The sequence below is a fragment of the Nicotiana sylvestris genome, chromosome 12 (genome assembly GCF_000393655.2).
Source record: "Nicotiana sylvestris chromosome 12, ASM39365v2, whole genome shotgun sequence".
Taxonomy (NCBI): Eukaryota; Viridiplantae; Streptophyta; class Magnoliopsida; order Solanales; family Solanaceae; genus Nicotiana; species Nicotiana sylvestris.
Genome location: NC_091068.1, coordinates 157,631,381 through 157,647,674, shown reverse-complemented (window position 1 = coordinate 157,647,674; position 16,294 = coordinate 157,631,381). Strand labels below are relative to the sequence as shown.

General features: G+C 34.3%; 1 protein-coding gene across 4 annotated transcripts; it reads left to right on the top strand.

The window, feature by feature from the left end:
• Positions 1-8,879: 8,879 nt before the first annotated feature.
• LOC104228369 (cellular nucleic acid-binding protein homolog) lies at positions 8,880-15,808 on the top strand. 4 transcript variants are annotated; one of them, XM_009780824.2, is made up of 4 exons: positions 8,880-9,016; positions 12,949-13,173; positions 13,950-14,042; positions 14,905-15,808. In XM_009780824.2, exons 2-4 carry the CDS (start codon positions 13,031-13,033, stop codon positions 15,518-15,520), a joined length of 852 nt encoding a protein of 283 aa, XP_009779126.1. In that variant the 5' UTR covers positions 8,880-9,016; positions 12,949-13,030; the 3' UTR covers positions 15,521-15,808. The 4 variants fall into 4 exon arrangements, with proteins under 4 accessions (XP_009779126.1, XP_009779124.1, XP_070021517.1 ...); XM_009780822.2 differs by having other exon boundaries at positions 13,947-14,042; XM_070165416.1 differs by having other exon boundaries at positions 8,903-9,016; positions 12,653-13,173.
• Positions 15,809-16,294: the final 486 nt, after the last annotated feature.

Genomic DNA, 16,294 nt, shown 5'->3' with positions numbered 1-16,294 from the left:
AAAGGATAATGCTAACATCGAACGTTTCTATTGTAACGTGCCTTTTTTTGTTAATGAGTCTAGAGTTTTAAACCCCCCTCCCCCACCCAAAAAGAAAAGTTCTATAGCATTTTACACTCCAGAATTATTTCGTGTCTTTGGAAAAAGGAATTTGACAAATTACATAGTAAAATGTATTAATAATACCTTGTTTGGTATACTTTTTGAACTTATGCATTAGTTATGTAAGTATTAGTTCCCTATTTGATATTATCCTATGCATAAATAATGCATAGGAAAATCACAATAACAATGCAATAAATTTTAATGCATGCCTTAGCTTAGTTAAAGACAAAATTACCCTTCAAAATTTATGCTTGATTAAAATATGTTATTATATTAATGCAAGTTTGATGTAAAGTTTGATACTAAAATTGCCCCCGCTATTTGTATCTATACTCTGCTAATTTCTTCATTGTAAATTTATAAATTTGTACTCTACTACTACGTACTGGAATGCAATGTAATCAATTTATTTTTCTTTTATTTTTTTAATTCAAACTTTTCTTGCCTAATAATCCAAGAAATGAGAAATAAAATTATATTTCTGGTAGATAAATAAATACTTAGCATATTTTCTTTTTATAAATAAATATCCAGTTCTATACTACAAATCAAATATTTTTTTAAACCATTTTTTATATAAAAACATTCCTCAACATATCTTTTATAAGGATAAAGAGATGGATTGGTTATGAGGATTTTTTTGTAAATAAACAATTCTTTTAGAAATTGTGCAATGCTTTAATACATCAAACTAAATAATGGATAAGAAATATATCAGTATAACTAATCACAATATTACAAATATCAGCATTACTAATACATCTTATTCAGCATTATTCTTATGCACCCTACAAAACGACCCCTTAAAAAACTAGCATATCAAAATAAATTTTCATTTTGAAATATTTGTACTCTTTGACTGCATAAAAGATTTACCTGTCGTACATAAATACTTTTTTATACGTTAATAGATATGTACATTAAAATGTAAAAATAAGCACTTCATTAATATTAAACATGGTTGCCATGGCCAAAAGAATAAAAAATTTGTACATGTGCGAAATGATTAAAACAAACAAATACTCTTCCCGTTTCAAAAAAATTATCTTAATTTAACTTGACATAAAGTTTAATATAGAAGGATAGATTTTTTAGATATGTAATCTTAAATAAGCCATAACATTTGTGTGAGTGAAAAACTTTTTATATTTATCATCTGAAACTTGTCATAACATTTGCGTGATTATATATGCTTCTTATTAAGAAAATATTGAATGATGTCAATCTTTTTTAAACAGACTAATAAAGAAAAGAAAAATTTCATATAAGAACAACTGAGCTCTCTACTTTTCAATTTGATAGCCCATATTTCAATTTACAACTAACTAGCCCAAAAATAATAAGCTAATACTCAACATTCAACTCCAATAGGTTCTTGAAATTACTATTTAATTTTTAAAAAAGATTGCTCATGCTTTTAAGTTAACTTTTGAATCAGTAACTGTGACTCAAATATTAGTTAGACAAACCAAATCCACTTAGGTAGTGAAAATTAGATTTTTAACAAGCTTAAATATGTGGTTTGAATTCTAAATTTGATTTCGTGAGAATTTTGGAGTGGGTATTATTTAAACTTGTTAGAAATAGTATAAAGAGGTTATATATAAAATTTGAAGTCATCTAATGGAGATTTGGACTAGTTTTGAACAAGAATTGCAACTGAAAATCGTGGAAGAAGTTCATCTACAGATGTTTGTATAAAGGTGTATAAAAGTGTATAAGATGTATTTATACACTCATATACACTATTATACAAGATTATACAAAATTATAAAAAAAATGACTTCATCTTCTTCCTTTGCGTCTTTTCTGAAATTTAACTCAAATCTTGCTCAAATCTACTCCAAATCACTTCAAATTTAAATGTTGAACTCCTTTTTATATTTGCAATCAATTGGAACAACACCCAATCCAAACAACTAACAAACTCAAAAAATCATATTTTTGAAAGCAAAGCTTTAAATGTCCTTCAATGGTGGACTTCTACTTTTCAATTTTCTTACATTGCAACCAGGTGACATAGGGGGAGAAGCAGAAAATACACGGCCCGTTGAAGCATATGTAGAAGATGTGAGAAGAAGAGAGAGTGAAAGCAATGGCAGTGAGAATACATATTTAACTCCATAACTTTTAGAAGCAATGGTTGTAAGAACACAGATTTTGAATTTGCAGTGCTTTCAAAATATATACAATATGGGCTAGGTAGGATAAAACTTAAAAACATGGGTTATTTTTGTTATGGTGTAGAGTCATGTGTATTTTATTGTAATTCTTTTATAAAAAAATAGTACCAATCTTTTTGAAACGGAGGGAGTAATAGAGATATAATTACGTGGAAAAAAAATACTCCTATATGTTTTGACAAAATATTAATACATCCGGGCCCCACATGTTGCATTTAATTTGCAGCTTTAAAACTTCAAAGTGATAAAAGATGGCAGGTACGTTACGAAGAAATGTCCGCCGCTAGCACCTTTTGTTCATTATTTGTGCTCGTAGTTGTCTTACCATTTTAAATTGTATATTACAAGAATCTCAACCATAAAAAAGTAAGCGACACATGGCAAGAATCCACAATATTATTGAACATTACTGGACAGAATTTCACTGGAAGGGATCCTTTCCCAGAAATTTAAACTTATTTGATGATCTCTCCCAAACGGCATTTCTTAATACTCTAGAATCTGAAGCAGAGCCTTCCAAGCTAGCAAGCACGTATTGAAAATTCATATCAAAATCTACTACGACAAGGATATTTTGAGAAGGAACTCCTTTACGATTTTTATATCTTGGTTGATCTTCCATAGAAACAAACGCAGAAATATGAGTTCCATCGATAGCGCCAATGCAATCCTTCAAAAATTTACAATAGTTTTAAGATATTGCAAAAATAATTAATAATATTTGTTAATAAGTGTAGAATGTAATACTAAATACTGACCTACAACCAAGGATAAAAAAGTGGAGACGATATCTCTTGCGGGACACCTTTTCATGCTTGCTTGACATAATATTTTCTTAGTTGTAGACAAGCTTTCAAACACTTATTAAAATAACGGCTAATGGTTTTCAAACTTTTATCAAACACCTTTTCATGCTTGCTTGACATAGTATTTTCTTAGTCGTAGACAAGCTTTCAAACACTTATTAAAATAACGGCTAATGGTTTCTCCTTAATCTTGAAAACAATTTTGTACGACTCTATTCCTTTCATTATGAGCTAATGTAAATACAAATATGGCCAATTGTTCCTTAACTATGACTTTTTTTGAATCAGTTAATAGACTTATTGTTTTCATCTCATCTGCAAGATGTAAGAAACATCCGACATTCATACGTAGTAGGTCATAACATTCACGGGAATGTCCTTCAATCAAATCTTTAATAAACTTTGCTCCAGTTAAAATTGACCGGTGCACTCTTTCTTTTGGTCCAATACCTAAATCCTTTCCAATAATGCTAACTAAAAGCACACATTTCGCAAGAAACATCATGAATTGGTCTTTATTTGGCATCTTATATGACATGAAAAAAATTAAAATTTGCAACTATAATAGCATAAGAGAAAACATACTGTTTTCAAAAACAAATAATACATGCTTAGGTCCATGGAGCTCATTGTAGCAATTAATGAAAAAGAACAAAATAGGAAGAAGTTATATAAAGCATTGATGGTCCATTGATGGATTAAAATCCATGATTTTCATATAATATATAAAGCATAAGCAAAAGTAGAAGGTGCTCATGTCTGCGGCTAACAGTTAACATAATCCAAAAGAAAATAAGATACTAACTTATAGCTTCATCTGAACAACAAAAACACAACACTAACGACATCAATCATATAATCCAAGTTTATGCATGACCCATTCTTTCTAAGCAGAGGAGCCATAGCAACAAAGAATTCAACATTTCTCTCATTTGTAAGGAGATCAATAACTTGTATATTCATGCATCGTCCAATTCTAGTTCCATTATCAAAGACATTAATTTCTCCGCAAAAGTATTCGTTGGTTCATGTTGTAGCCTTATTTGCTCTTCGCCTATGGCCATCCATCTATCAATAAATTTAGCCAAACTAATTCCAATAGAATTCCTAATTCATTTTTGGACGAGATGCCAAAGTTTGTTCCTCAGCTAAATGTCCTTTTCTCCCCTCTCTTATACTGACTAATTGATTAAGTTATTTTAGTACTCGTAAAGCTTATGTTTTGATCAAGATATATATGGTCAATAGACTGTGCATCTTTAGAAGCAGGTGTAATAATTTTTTCGCCAGTTATCTCCTCATCAGAAAATTCATTTTGAAAATCCGTCGTATCATTAATTTCACATCCATTCCTACCATCAGCGACAGTGTCTCTAAAAATCAAAGTCAAAGTATTATAGTTTGGCAATTTATTCGTCCTATATTAAGCATCTTTTGGTGAGCCTATAATATAACCAATATTCTAATTAGAGAAACAAATAACTTATATTCAAACTTTAGCTATAAAAGAAAAAAAGAATTGTATGACTTACTGCAAGGTACTGCTCCCGAACATCATCTTCGACATCAACTTTTCGAGTTTCTTTATTGCATCCAAATCCACTATGTTGCACCATTCTATTCATAGTAGCATAAGTTTTCTTCAAGGTTCTCATCCTATTTTTCATTTTCGTCTTATCTAATGTGTCCCCATATAACTTATTCATTTCTCTTTCTAAACCATCTCATCCCTCGATTGTTAAAGCTCCTTGTTGCGTTCTTCCTAACTTAACTTGTTCAGCGGTAAAATAAAAAGTTTGTCTTGAACTTCACTCCATTTGGTGTATGGTTTTCTAACCTTAGATGTTTGGTTAGTTGATATCCTACATAAATAAAATTATACGATTCTGCAATATGTTCATGAGATTCATAGATGCTTAATCAAGTCAGACAAGAGGTAAAGGATATACGTGACAGAAAATGAACAAAGCATAGTGATTCATCTATAATTGCATAAAAAGTTTATCATTGATTATCCAGGAGCGCTGACAAGCAACTCACTTTAAAGTAAATATTCTAATATATTAAGGTTCTCCAATTCTATTTTAATGGCATAGGTCATGGAAAACTTAATGGCATAAATTAGGGAAAATACAAAGATTTCTACACACAAATAGTACAACCTTTTTTACATATCCATTTTTTCTCTTTTCAATATAATACACTATCACAATATGAAAACTGAATATGATAAGAAATGGTATTTGTATGCATTAGTTGTGAAGTAGAATGATATGTCCAAATTTAAAATTATTCTTCTATCCAAATTTCACCCTTCTAAAATTGAAAGGTAAAAATTTCAACACTATACCTCAAGGCAACGTGAAGTTAAGGAAATAAAATAGTTCAACAGGAATCAAGTAGTTAGTGGCGGAGCCACATGCACCCAAGGGGTGTCAACCGATACCCCTTCATCGGAAAATTATACTGTGTAGCTGGATAAAATATATATATATATATATATATATATACACACACACACATAATATATTGACACCTCTTGGCTTCTTGGTGAGTTTATTCCTTTATATTTTGATTCCCCTTAATGAAAATCCTGGCTTCGCCACTAACATCAACTATCTATAAAATTTGAAATACGAAAGGGAAAAAAAAAAGAAGTTACCTGGAGCAGAGACAATGCTAGAACTGAAGAAGTGAAGTAGAAACGTTTTGGTTTTTCTATCATCTTTGTTTCCTATGAATGAATAATATACTATTGAAATAGGGGAAAAAAAGAACTGAAAAGGTTAGTCTTGTAATTACATCATGTAATTATTCCCAATTCTTTACTCCCTTTCCTTCCCGTGAGAATTGAAGAGTGTAATTACTCTCTCTCAATTACACCCAATTCCTCACCAACCAAGTATTTATTTGGTCAAACAAACATGTCAAAATGTGTAATTATACCTAATTACATTCAATTCCAATTTACATATGACTTTCCAAACATGCTCTTAATTGAAAATCACGATTCCGGACATTATTGGCAAATAATGAATTTTTTTGGTAATTAAAATTATTATTAATCACCAAGGATAATAGTATAAAGCATAGCATAACATCTCCCAGCTAGTTGTTCTCTACAAGGAGTACCCAAGAACCTAATATTATCTGTTCTTCATATCCTTATACAAGCGGTATCTAAATAAGCACAAAAAACACTATGACTACCTTACTTTTTTCTTTTTTAAAAACATAAATTCTGTATCAGACCCCTTACTTTTTTCTTTTTTAAAAACATAGATTCTGTGTCAGACCCCTCACTTTCCTATCTGCCTTGAAGTAGCACATGCTCACAATCTCTCTTGCCAAGGCTTCATATTCTCTACTTGCGCCCTCAAATATTCGACTATTTCTTTGTCTCCATAGCACATGTATATATTCAACATACATCATTTTAAGTAGCATTGTTGAAGCTATCTTTCTCTTTGAGTGTTGAATGGTAAAATGAAAATACCGTATCCTAGTGTTGGGAACAGTGGAGTGGAATTGAGCCCATTGAGATATCCTGGTCCATAATCTATTGGCATATGCACATTCTGCAAATAAGTGTTCCTTTGTTTACTTATCAGACTGGCACAATACACATGTCTATTCATATGGAGACCCCATCTCTTCAGCCTATCTTTTGTTAGCAGCCTTCCATGGTTCGGTAGCCACATAGTAAATATGACTTTAGGTCTAGCATTGTTCTGAAACATTAAGCATCTCCAATCCATCTTAGGGTATATTGGTATTAATTGTAAGTATATGTACTTAATCATACTCTTTTGTTCATCCAGTGGTCTGTGAAGTTGGTTGATGATCTATTTAGCTTCAAGGATCTTCCTGATCATCCAGCTTGCACTCTGAGGGATGCTCATATCATCAATCATTTGCATTTTAACATAATAAGCATGAATCCACAACTTATCTTGCTTATGAGTTAGATCACAGTAGGACTTGGCAATAACAGCACTATTCCACACCCGCAGATTAGTAAGGTTGAGTCCCCTTACAGATTTAGGGAGACATACTTTTTTCCAAGCAAGCAGTGATTTTTTGGTAATCATATTTCCACCAGACCATAGGTACATTCTACAGTAGGCCTCAATTAATTTGACAACCTTAACTGGTAGTGTAAACAACTGCGCCCAATAAAATTGTATTCCAAACAACATTGTTTGTACCAACTGAGCTCTGCCAGCATAGGATAATTTTTTTGCTATCCAGGATGTTATTTTTGCTACCATTTTAGTAATGAGGGGCTGACACTGAAGAATGGATAGCTTTTTAGTGTTTAGTGGAACCCCTAAGCATTTAAAAGGCAATTGCCCCTCAGTGTAACCAAGAGCTTGGATGACAACTGCCTTTTGCATAAGATCCATACCCCCATAATAAACTGCACTCTTTGACAAATTAGCATGTAGCCCTGAGGCAAATGAGAATGTCCAGAAACAATGATGGAGCCTCTGCACTGATTCTAAAAAATAATGAATTTTAGTGGCTTTATGATTGATTTTTTGAATTAAAATGTTTGAAACGTATCCTAAATTCCTAATTAGCATTGAAATCTGAGATAATCTCCGGATCAAATTTTTCTTCCTAGATAATATCCAAATATATTTAGATCTAATCTCATCAGCAAATTGTAGCAATTTTTCTTCCCAACAAAGTCATTGAGTTTTTAAATGTGAATGGAGGAAACACACGCCCCGCCCCGCCCCGCCCGACACCAGATTATGTAAAAAAAGTTTTCAACCCGCTCCACTTGCATCTTCATAAGACCAAACCTGCCCCCCTTCCATAAGAAAAAATTAGCACCGCTCTATTGCCATCCCTAGAGACGAGTAAGTGCAAAATCAATTCTTTGAATTCAAAACAAACGCCAAATCTCGCATCAAAGCCAGTCAAAGCATATGGCAAAAACTTATTCATGTTTAGTTTTGCATTTATTTAATTAACATATGGTACTTAAACTTAATTTATCACTCAATCATGAAAAATAGTGTGATTTGAAGCATTGGGTATTACATCAACTGCACGCAACCCTTATGAACAAATATTATTAAAATGTGTGATTATCTCATTTAACAATTAATTGTTAGAAAGTACATAGTTTTATTTACCGAATTATATATTCAATGTGCCTCCTTATATTCAAGCCTGATTACACGTGAAAATATAAAATAATAATGCATGGCAGTGACACTGGAACCTAATAACTTGTTTGGATTGTTGTTACTCATATATTGTATTATATCGTATTGTTACTTTAAATATAATATTTATTTTTTTATTGTTATTTAAACATTATTATATCATATTGTTAAATCGTTCATTATGTAATGACGAAAGTTAACATTTATATAACGACCGAATAGGTGTTGTTATGTCGTTACCTTATTTTTCTCTCTCATTTTGTCTTTTCTTAGTACTAAATAATTTTATTTTATTCTTATATTTTTATATAATAATTTTATTCGTACCGTTTATTTTTATATTATTAGTGCGTAATATCATGAAACGACAATAAATAATACAATTTATTCAAAAATTATATTCAAAATAATTTGTTTGGTTGGAAAAAAGTTATTCCGGGATTAGTTATTCTATATTTTTATGAGGATAAAGAAATATTACAATACCGGAATAACTAATCTCAGGATTAATTATACCACAATTTTGTGACAACGGATAAGTTTTTCTTAATTATTATGCCTCCTACCAAACTAGCCCTAATAGTGTATTCAGCCAACAGCTATTTCTCCGTCTCGCCCCTTATCTATTGCTTCTTTCTTGTAACTCTATTTCTCTCTATTTCTACTTGCAGTATCCCTAAACCTAAACCTACACCTACACCTAAGCGCCGGATCTATCATTAACAAGCGTTCGCTGCTTCAGGTTCATTCTTCTTTCTCTCTATCGTCTTTCTACGCAATTAATTTTGGGTTTATTATTTACTTGTTAATTAATGACCTGTACTATATGTTCTCTGCTAAAGCTCTTTACCATCATTTTCAATTTCATTTGGCAGTTACATCTTTGTATGTTTCTAGTTTTTTTTTTTTTTTTTTTAATTTACCAGTACTGAATGAAATGGGTGAATAAAAGTTGAATTGATATAGAGGATTCATAGTTGGGCGATTAAAGCTTAGTTCATTGATTGATTTAGGTTTCATTGGTGATTGTAGCTGGAGAGATTCTTAAACTCGGATTTTTTGGTCATGTTGGGACATGAATATTGACTTGCATACATTTCGGAATTATTGTTTACTTTTTCTAGGACAGTGGTGTCCAGGCTAGCTTGCACGAATATGGACTATTTCAATGGGTAATTGTTACCTCCCAATAACAGAAGTTTAGGCAGATGAGAAGAAATTACCTAGTAATTATTTGTCCCCTTTGGGATTTGAAACTTAGACTTCATGGTTTGCCTCCCACTTCATTGACCAGTAGGCCACACCCTTGGATAAGGCAAATATTTTCCCTACAGTTTCTTCATCTATTCCTAATAGATCTACAGTTTTGTGGGTTTCTAATGATTTGTCTTGCATAGTGTTTTCCTGTCCAAAATTTTCTGGAGAAAGAAGTGGTGAAATATCTAAGGGATGTTGTAAATTGGGAGGAAGCTGAATGGGGATACAACTGCTTCGTTGTTACTTTTGAACAGGTAGAAAGTACTAATGGTTAATGAGAAGCTGAGAGAATTTTGTGTTCTAATGCGTGGATCATTGCTCTCTGGCTGCGAAGCATTGGTGGTGGAGATGAGCTATTTTACGATTCTGCTTATGGATTCCAATTAACTTTTTGGCGAATGAATTGAAGATATCTGAATATATTGAAGCTCTTTATCCCTTCCTCCCCCAACAAAAAAAGATAAAATAATAAAAGAGGACTTTTGAAGCTAAAGGTGAAGGCTGAAGTTGAATCTGGAATCTTGTTTAACATTTCCGGCCTGGCATACACATAAGGCAAAGAATTTTTTTTCTTTTGTTCTTCATTTTCTGAGGAAGGAGCGTTGAATGAAATTGCAGAGTATATTTAATTCTTTAGGCCAATGGGTTATGGTGTTGATCCTAACTTGTTTAGGATTGAGCCGTAGTTGTTGTTGGCCAGTGGGTTATGATGATCTAAGTTGCGCGGACTCTTCGATTTTGATGCCGTCCCCGTCCCGATACGAGACCGGGACGGGAGCGGGAGCGGGATACGTCCCGTATACGGTTAACTGACTTCAGACACTTTGACTGGAGTCCATCGACAAATTTGGGAGAAAAATTGAGATTTTGATTTCTCAAAAATAAAAAATAAAACAGATTTAGGAGAATGAAAGAATAATGTCCATCTTGGAGAGTGAAAGATTGAATTCTACAATATTCATGCAAGTTTTTCACAGAATATCTCTCAAAATTTACAATATTTTTATAGCTCTATTATTTTTAGCCGAATCCCCGCACCCGTATCCATATCCGGATCCGCACCCCCGAATCTTAAAATTTAGATTTTGTTGACTCCGATACTCGGATCCGTCTCGTATCAGATACCCGCACCCGAGTCCGAGCAACTTAGATGATGATCATATACCCTGTGGGTGCGATTCATGTGAAGATATTGATAGACTAGAGTAAGGAGGAATTGTGATACGAATATTGAAGATGATAAGATTGGGAAAGGATGTAAATGGGGATGGATTGGGAAGTTATCGGTTAGCTGCATGATGAAAATGATTATTACTTGTAGCTGGGAACATGACTTGAATCTGTACCATGAAGCTTCCTCCTGAATTCAGAAAAGTCCCTTTTAAAGTTAAAAGTATATGTATTTACTCAGTAATATTGAACATTTTCCTGCGGTCCAACAAATTCATATTTTGCCTAAGAGTTTTGTGTTCGTTTTATTTTATTATTGTTTCAGTAAACTTGAAATGCAGAACTTTGTAGTTTGTGTGTTATTTTTTCAGGTACGTCTAAATTTTTAACTTCTATATTTGGGAAGCGAATTATTTACTACCAGTCACACTCTGATAATTAACCATTAGAAATTGAATGGGACTATCAGATTGAAGATAGAGAGAGTAACTTTTTTCTTCGGCAAGAAAAGGAAAAAGTAGTGAGAAATATATAATTTGGCACTTATCCGAAGCAGAAAGGGTCATGTGCTGACCTGGCATCTTTAACTTGTCAAAACAGAAACAAACAAAAAGAAATAGAAAGGGAACTCTTCAACCGATATATGATTGATGTAATGGATCCATTCTCTACTGGGTTTGTTGTTGTTGTAATGGATCCATTCTATACCTCATTTAAAAAGAAAAAAGAATAAAGAAGAAAAAAAGCAATGGGTTCACTCAGATAGCCTTTCAAGCTAAGAGAAGATATAGTTGCGGAGAGCTTTGTTATTAAAGAATGTACGCAGTGGTAGTAGCAGATATCCAAGGGTAGGAATCTGGTGCCTTACACTATCTCCATTCTGTATGCGCTTGTGCTTATGTTAGGTCAAGGTGTTGTCTGATGTCTCTTTGAAGTGAGAGGGCTAGGGTGTATGGAAAGTTTTATAAACTGTGGCAACCTTTGTTTAGCATCATTAGAAGAAACGTGGGTGAGAATGTTGCTGGTGCGGATAGTTGATTTATGAGTTGTTATATGTTAAGAGGTGGATCCACAAACTTCTGTGATGTCTCTATGGTAAATCGTGCTGAATTTCTTGATACTTGCTTTTAGTAGTGGTTTCATTTCCTTTCTATTAGTAGCTCTCCATGAATGGTCTCAGCTTAACTCGGGCTGACATCCTTAGAATTTAATGATACCTGGTGAGCAAGGCAAACACTATCAGGTGCTAATCTCCAAAAATAGAGGGCATAGACTAGCAGATTAAAACTAGTACCCCGTTTCAATTTTACGTGTCTTGCTTTCCTTTTTAATCTGTTTAAATCACCTTTCTATATTTAACGATCTTAATTTCAGCATTCCCATTTTACCCTCAATGATGCTCCCTTATAGGAATGGCATGGGAAGTTTAAGGCCACAAGATTCAAGGGTATTTTTGGCATGTTATACACACCATTAGTTTAAGACCACAAGATTCAAAAGTTTTTACATTCTTAAACTTGTACCCAGTCGAACTAAGACACATAAAATGAGACGGAGAGAGTAGTACCATTGTCACTTGGGGTTAGGGTTGATGGAAAATAAAGGAATTTCAGGAGCTATTCATTGAGACTGGGTTTTGGCTGGACACCGAAGTTTTTAGTTATTATTACCAATGTGAAGGGCCCATATATGGCAAATATGCTTCTGTTTTAATTTTTGTGAGACCATGTTGTTGCTTGTCTATTGCAGCTGGACCAGAAGGAAAATGGCATTTGATTTATAAAAGAAAAGGAAGGATAATGGTATTTTATTGAGAAAATAAAAAATTTAGTTTCACAACTCTAATTTCCATGACATATTATTGATTTTAACTTGTTTATACTCCAAAAGTACTTGCTGTTTCTGGTAAAAGGTTTTGCTTCTATCAACACTTATTTGAGCTTTCTGTCAGCAAAGGAAACCATCTCCATATGTCTTTGAAGTTGGGAATCAGTTGTCAGCTGTTGTATGACAAGTAGTAGTTAATGATTATGTGGTGGTGCTGGCATGTGTTTGTCACAAGAGATATGCTCTATATTTAGGAGGATGTAGCTGGGGATGATGTTTCCTGAATCAACAAGCTTTTGATGCTTGTATATTGAATAATATCTCTGTAGTGGTGTTGGAATTTGGTATTTAAAATGAAAGGAGTACAGTTAAGGTTTATTTGGACTGATGTGGTCTTGGATGTGTGGTTGTGGTGGACAGGGAGGAGGCAGCAGCTGGGTGGTGGAGTGGTGATATTTTAGCAGGTCGTTAATTGGTGGTTCTGTTTGTGTTGGTTTTGAATATGAGATCGGGCAGCAGAAGCCGAAGCAGGAGCAGGAGCAGAAGCAGGAGCAGGAGCAGGAGCCCAGTGGATCGCAAAATCCGTACACAACGGTTCTCCAACCGTGATGCACCATATAGACGGGAGTCACGTCGGGGTTTCAGGTTCTCTGGTTTTAATCATTTGTATGTTTAGCTATTCTCATTCTAGCACCTGTTGGTGGGAGCAAAGAGATCTGGGTCTGTTCGAGTTGGATGGAGGCTAATTATTATATGGGTGTTTTGATATGCATGTTTGGAGTGTTGAACTGAATTTATACTTATGTTCAAGATATTTCCCTGCGGTGTGTAATGCTGTTCTGTAATTATTAGAGTAATAATTAGACTACGCTTTGACGTGGCTGTTTGGAAACTGATTTGGCAGTCCAATGTTAGACTTCCATAAGACCCAAATGCTCAAGTGTGAAATTGGGATGATCAGTATCCCTGCTGATTAGTGCCTTTTATGTTAAATACCGGAACTTATTAAGCTCAAATGTTTTATACCTTGAACTGTTACATTTTCTGATAAGTTGATATGGATTTTGTTCAATAATGAGGTTTCTCATTTTTTTTAAAAATTGTTCTTTGTTATAGCACTATTTTGCTTCTTTTTTTTTGCTAGTGAAGTTATGGATCTTATGTAGCCAGAGTCTAATCAAATCTAGCCTATCTATTTTGACCTCATACCTCACATTTCATTTGCATACATTCCTCAATGAGTTCAAAAGGAATGTGGAAACAAAAAGAATTATTTTAATACACAAATTTCTTGGAGTATGCTATTTTACCCGCTCTTTAACTCTCTCTAAGATCCGGAGTGTACAATTTTTGGCTCTTTGGTGAAAAGATTTCTTCTTTTTCTCATGGTTTCTGTTATTACTTGTTTATGTTTTAAGCAGTGAGAGTGGTCTCTGCAAGAACTGCAAACGCCCCGGCCATTTTGCTCGGGAGTGCCCTAATGTTGCCATATGTCACAACTGTGGTCTCCCAGGGTAAGTATTACAATATTCTGTGTTAAATAACTACTTGTTTCCCGTCCAACGTGAAAGCATAAGCATTACTATTGTATTTACTTAGTGTATTCTGGAGAAACAGTTGTGCAACAGATTAAAGTTGAATCACAGAAGTTGCTAATGGCGCTGTTATATTGTCATTCTTTATTGCTTGCATGTTCCATTTATTTGCATCACTTTCTTCCAGTATACAACACACAGAACTTAATATTTGATATAGGTACCAAGGGGCAAGATACCCTGATATCTCTTAAGTGCAGCACACTGAATAGTTTTTAGCTTACAGGTAACTAAGGGGGATATCCTGAAACCTAGTACACAGAATCGAACATGCTTTGTTGAAAACTGAACACACTCACATCGCAAGGAAGCAACATATTGAAATGAAATACTAATAATATGTAATTATTAGTACTTAGATTGTAAAAGTACCCAAACAATCAAACAATCAAATTTAGCAAGTATATTAGAACTGCCAGTACATAGTAGTTGCTTAAACAGGATCGCTAATATAACGTTAAACAGTAAACAAATACAAGGTAGTTTACTTGGTAACTGGCAATGTCCAGACTCGAGCTTGAGTGTTGTCTTAAAGGGAAGTGTATGTGCAACATGCTGCTGGTGTTTACAAGTTGCTTGATAAAATGACTTCCTTCTTTGGCTTTCCTAATACATGTATTACTTATTCTTTCATGTATCTTTTGTTGAGAAGGTGTAGTTGTTCTATTCTATCAGTGCTTTCACACACGCTTGTGCCCGAAAATTGGGGTCATTAATGTTGGTAAAACAAGTTATATTTGTTACTCCTTTAATTTTGACTTTGCCTCCAAAACTTAAACAGGCATATTGCCTCCGAGTGTACCACAAAATCTCTTTGTTGGAATTGCCGAGAGCCAGGCCACATGGCTGGAGATTGTCCAAATGAAGGAATCTGCCACACTTGTGGAAAGGCAGGACATCGTGCTAGAGACTGCGCGGCTCCTCCCCTGCCTCCTGGTGACCTGAAGCTGTGCAATAACTGCTTCAAGCAAGGCCATATTGCAGTCGACTGCACCAATGACAAGGCATGCAAAAATTGTAGGAAGACTGGTCACCTGGCACGTGATTGTCAAAATGATCCTGTGTGCAACCTATGTAATATATCTGGTCATATGGCGAGAGATTGCCCCAAAGCTGGTGCTCTTGAAGAGAGGGGTGGTGGAGCTCGTCCTTTTGGTGGGGGAGGAGGATATAGGGACATTGTATGTCGTAACTGCCAGCAAGTGGGCCACATGAGTCGAGATTGCATGCCATTGATGATCTGTCACAACTGTAGGGGAAGAGGACACCTAGCTTATGAGTGCCCCTCCGGAAGGTTTATGGACCACCCCTCCGGAAGGTTTATGGACCGCCCTCCGGGAAGGTTTATGGACCATCCCCCTGGAAGGTTTATGGACCGTTTTCCTAGGAGGTACTGACTGATAAAAGACCTGCCATATCAATAGGGTGACTATTGATGATATCTTGTTCTTCTTCCCTCTTCGAATTGGGATTGACATTTACTTTAGAATATCGGAATTTTGGAACTACTTATTTTGATTTGTGTCTTTATATCTTTTGAATGGATATGATGAAACTATTATTTAGAACATGGATTGATGTAAACTATAGCGAGGCGCATTTTTATTTGGTGATTCTGCTAGCCAATGCAAGGATGAGGGCAACGAACATATTGGTTTAAACGAACATATTGGTTTTTCTTGGTATCTGTGCTGTTAACTACATCATTCTTGTCGAACTCACAAACCCTTAATTGGAACTAGTTATTTTGATTTGTGTCTTTATATCTTTTGAATGGATATGATGAAACTATTATTTAGAACATGGATTGATGTAAACTATAGCGAGGCGCATTTTTATTTGGTGATTCTGCTAGCCAATGCAAGGATGAGGGCAACGAACATATTGGTTTTTCTTGGTATCTGTGCTGTTAACTGCATCATTCTTGTCGAACTCACAAACCCTTAATTGGATCAGCCCTCAAGTGAGATCTGGGGAGTATATTGTGTACGCGGATCTTACCCCTACCTTGAGAACGCAGAGGGGCTATTTTCTATAGATCCTTGCCTCAAGAAAAGACAAACTGCTGAAACAAAGCCATAACCATTAATTACAGGAGATGGATTGCTAATCATAGCCTCACGTTTGGGCACGGTGTTGCTTTGTGCAAACCAACTTAATTGTACTCTAGT

What these genes read in the sequence shown, in the direction of transcription:
- LOC104228369 (XM_009780822.2), top strand. Translation starts at nt 13,031, where the DNA reads ATGAGATCGGGCAGCAGAAGCCGAAGCAGGAGCAGGAGCAGAAGCAGG. An exon ending in GAGTCACGTCGGGGTTTCAG is followed by an intron (nt 13,174 to 13,946) that starts GTTCTCTGGTTT and finishes TTATGTTTTAAG; the next exon opens with CAGTGAGAGTGGTCTCTGCA. An exon ending in CACAACTGTGGTCTCCCAGG is followed by an intron (nt 14,043 to 14,904) that starts GTAAGTATTACA and finishes AAACTTAAACAG; the next exon opens with GCATATTGCCTCCGAGTGTA.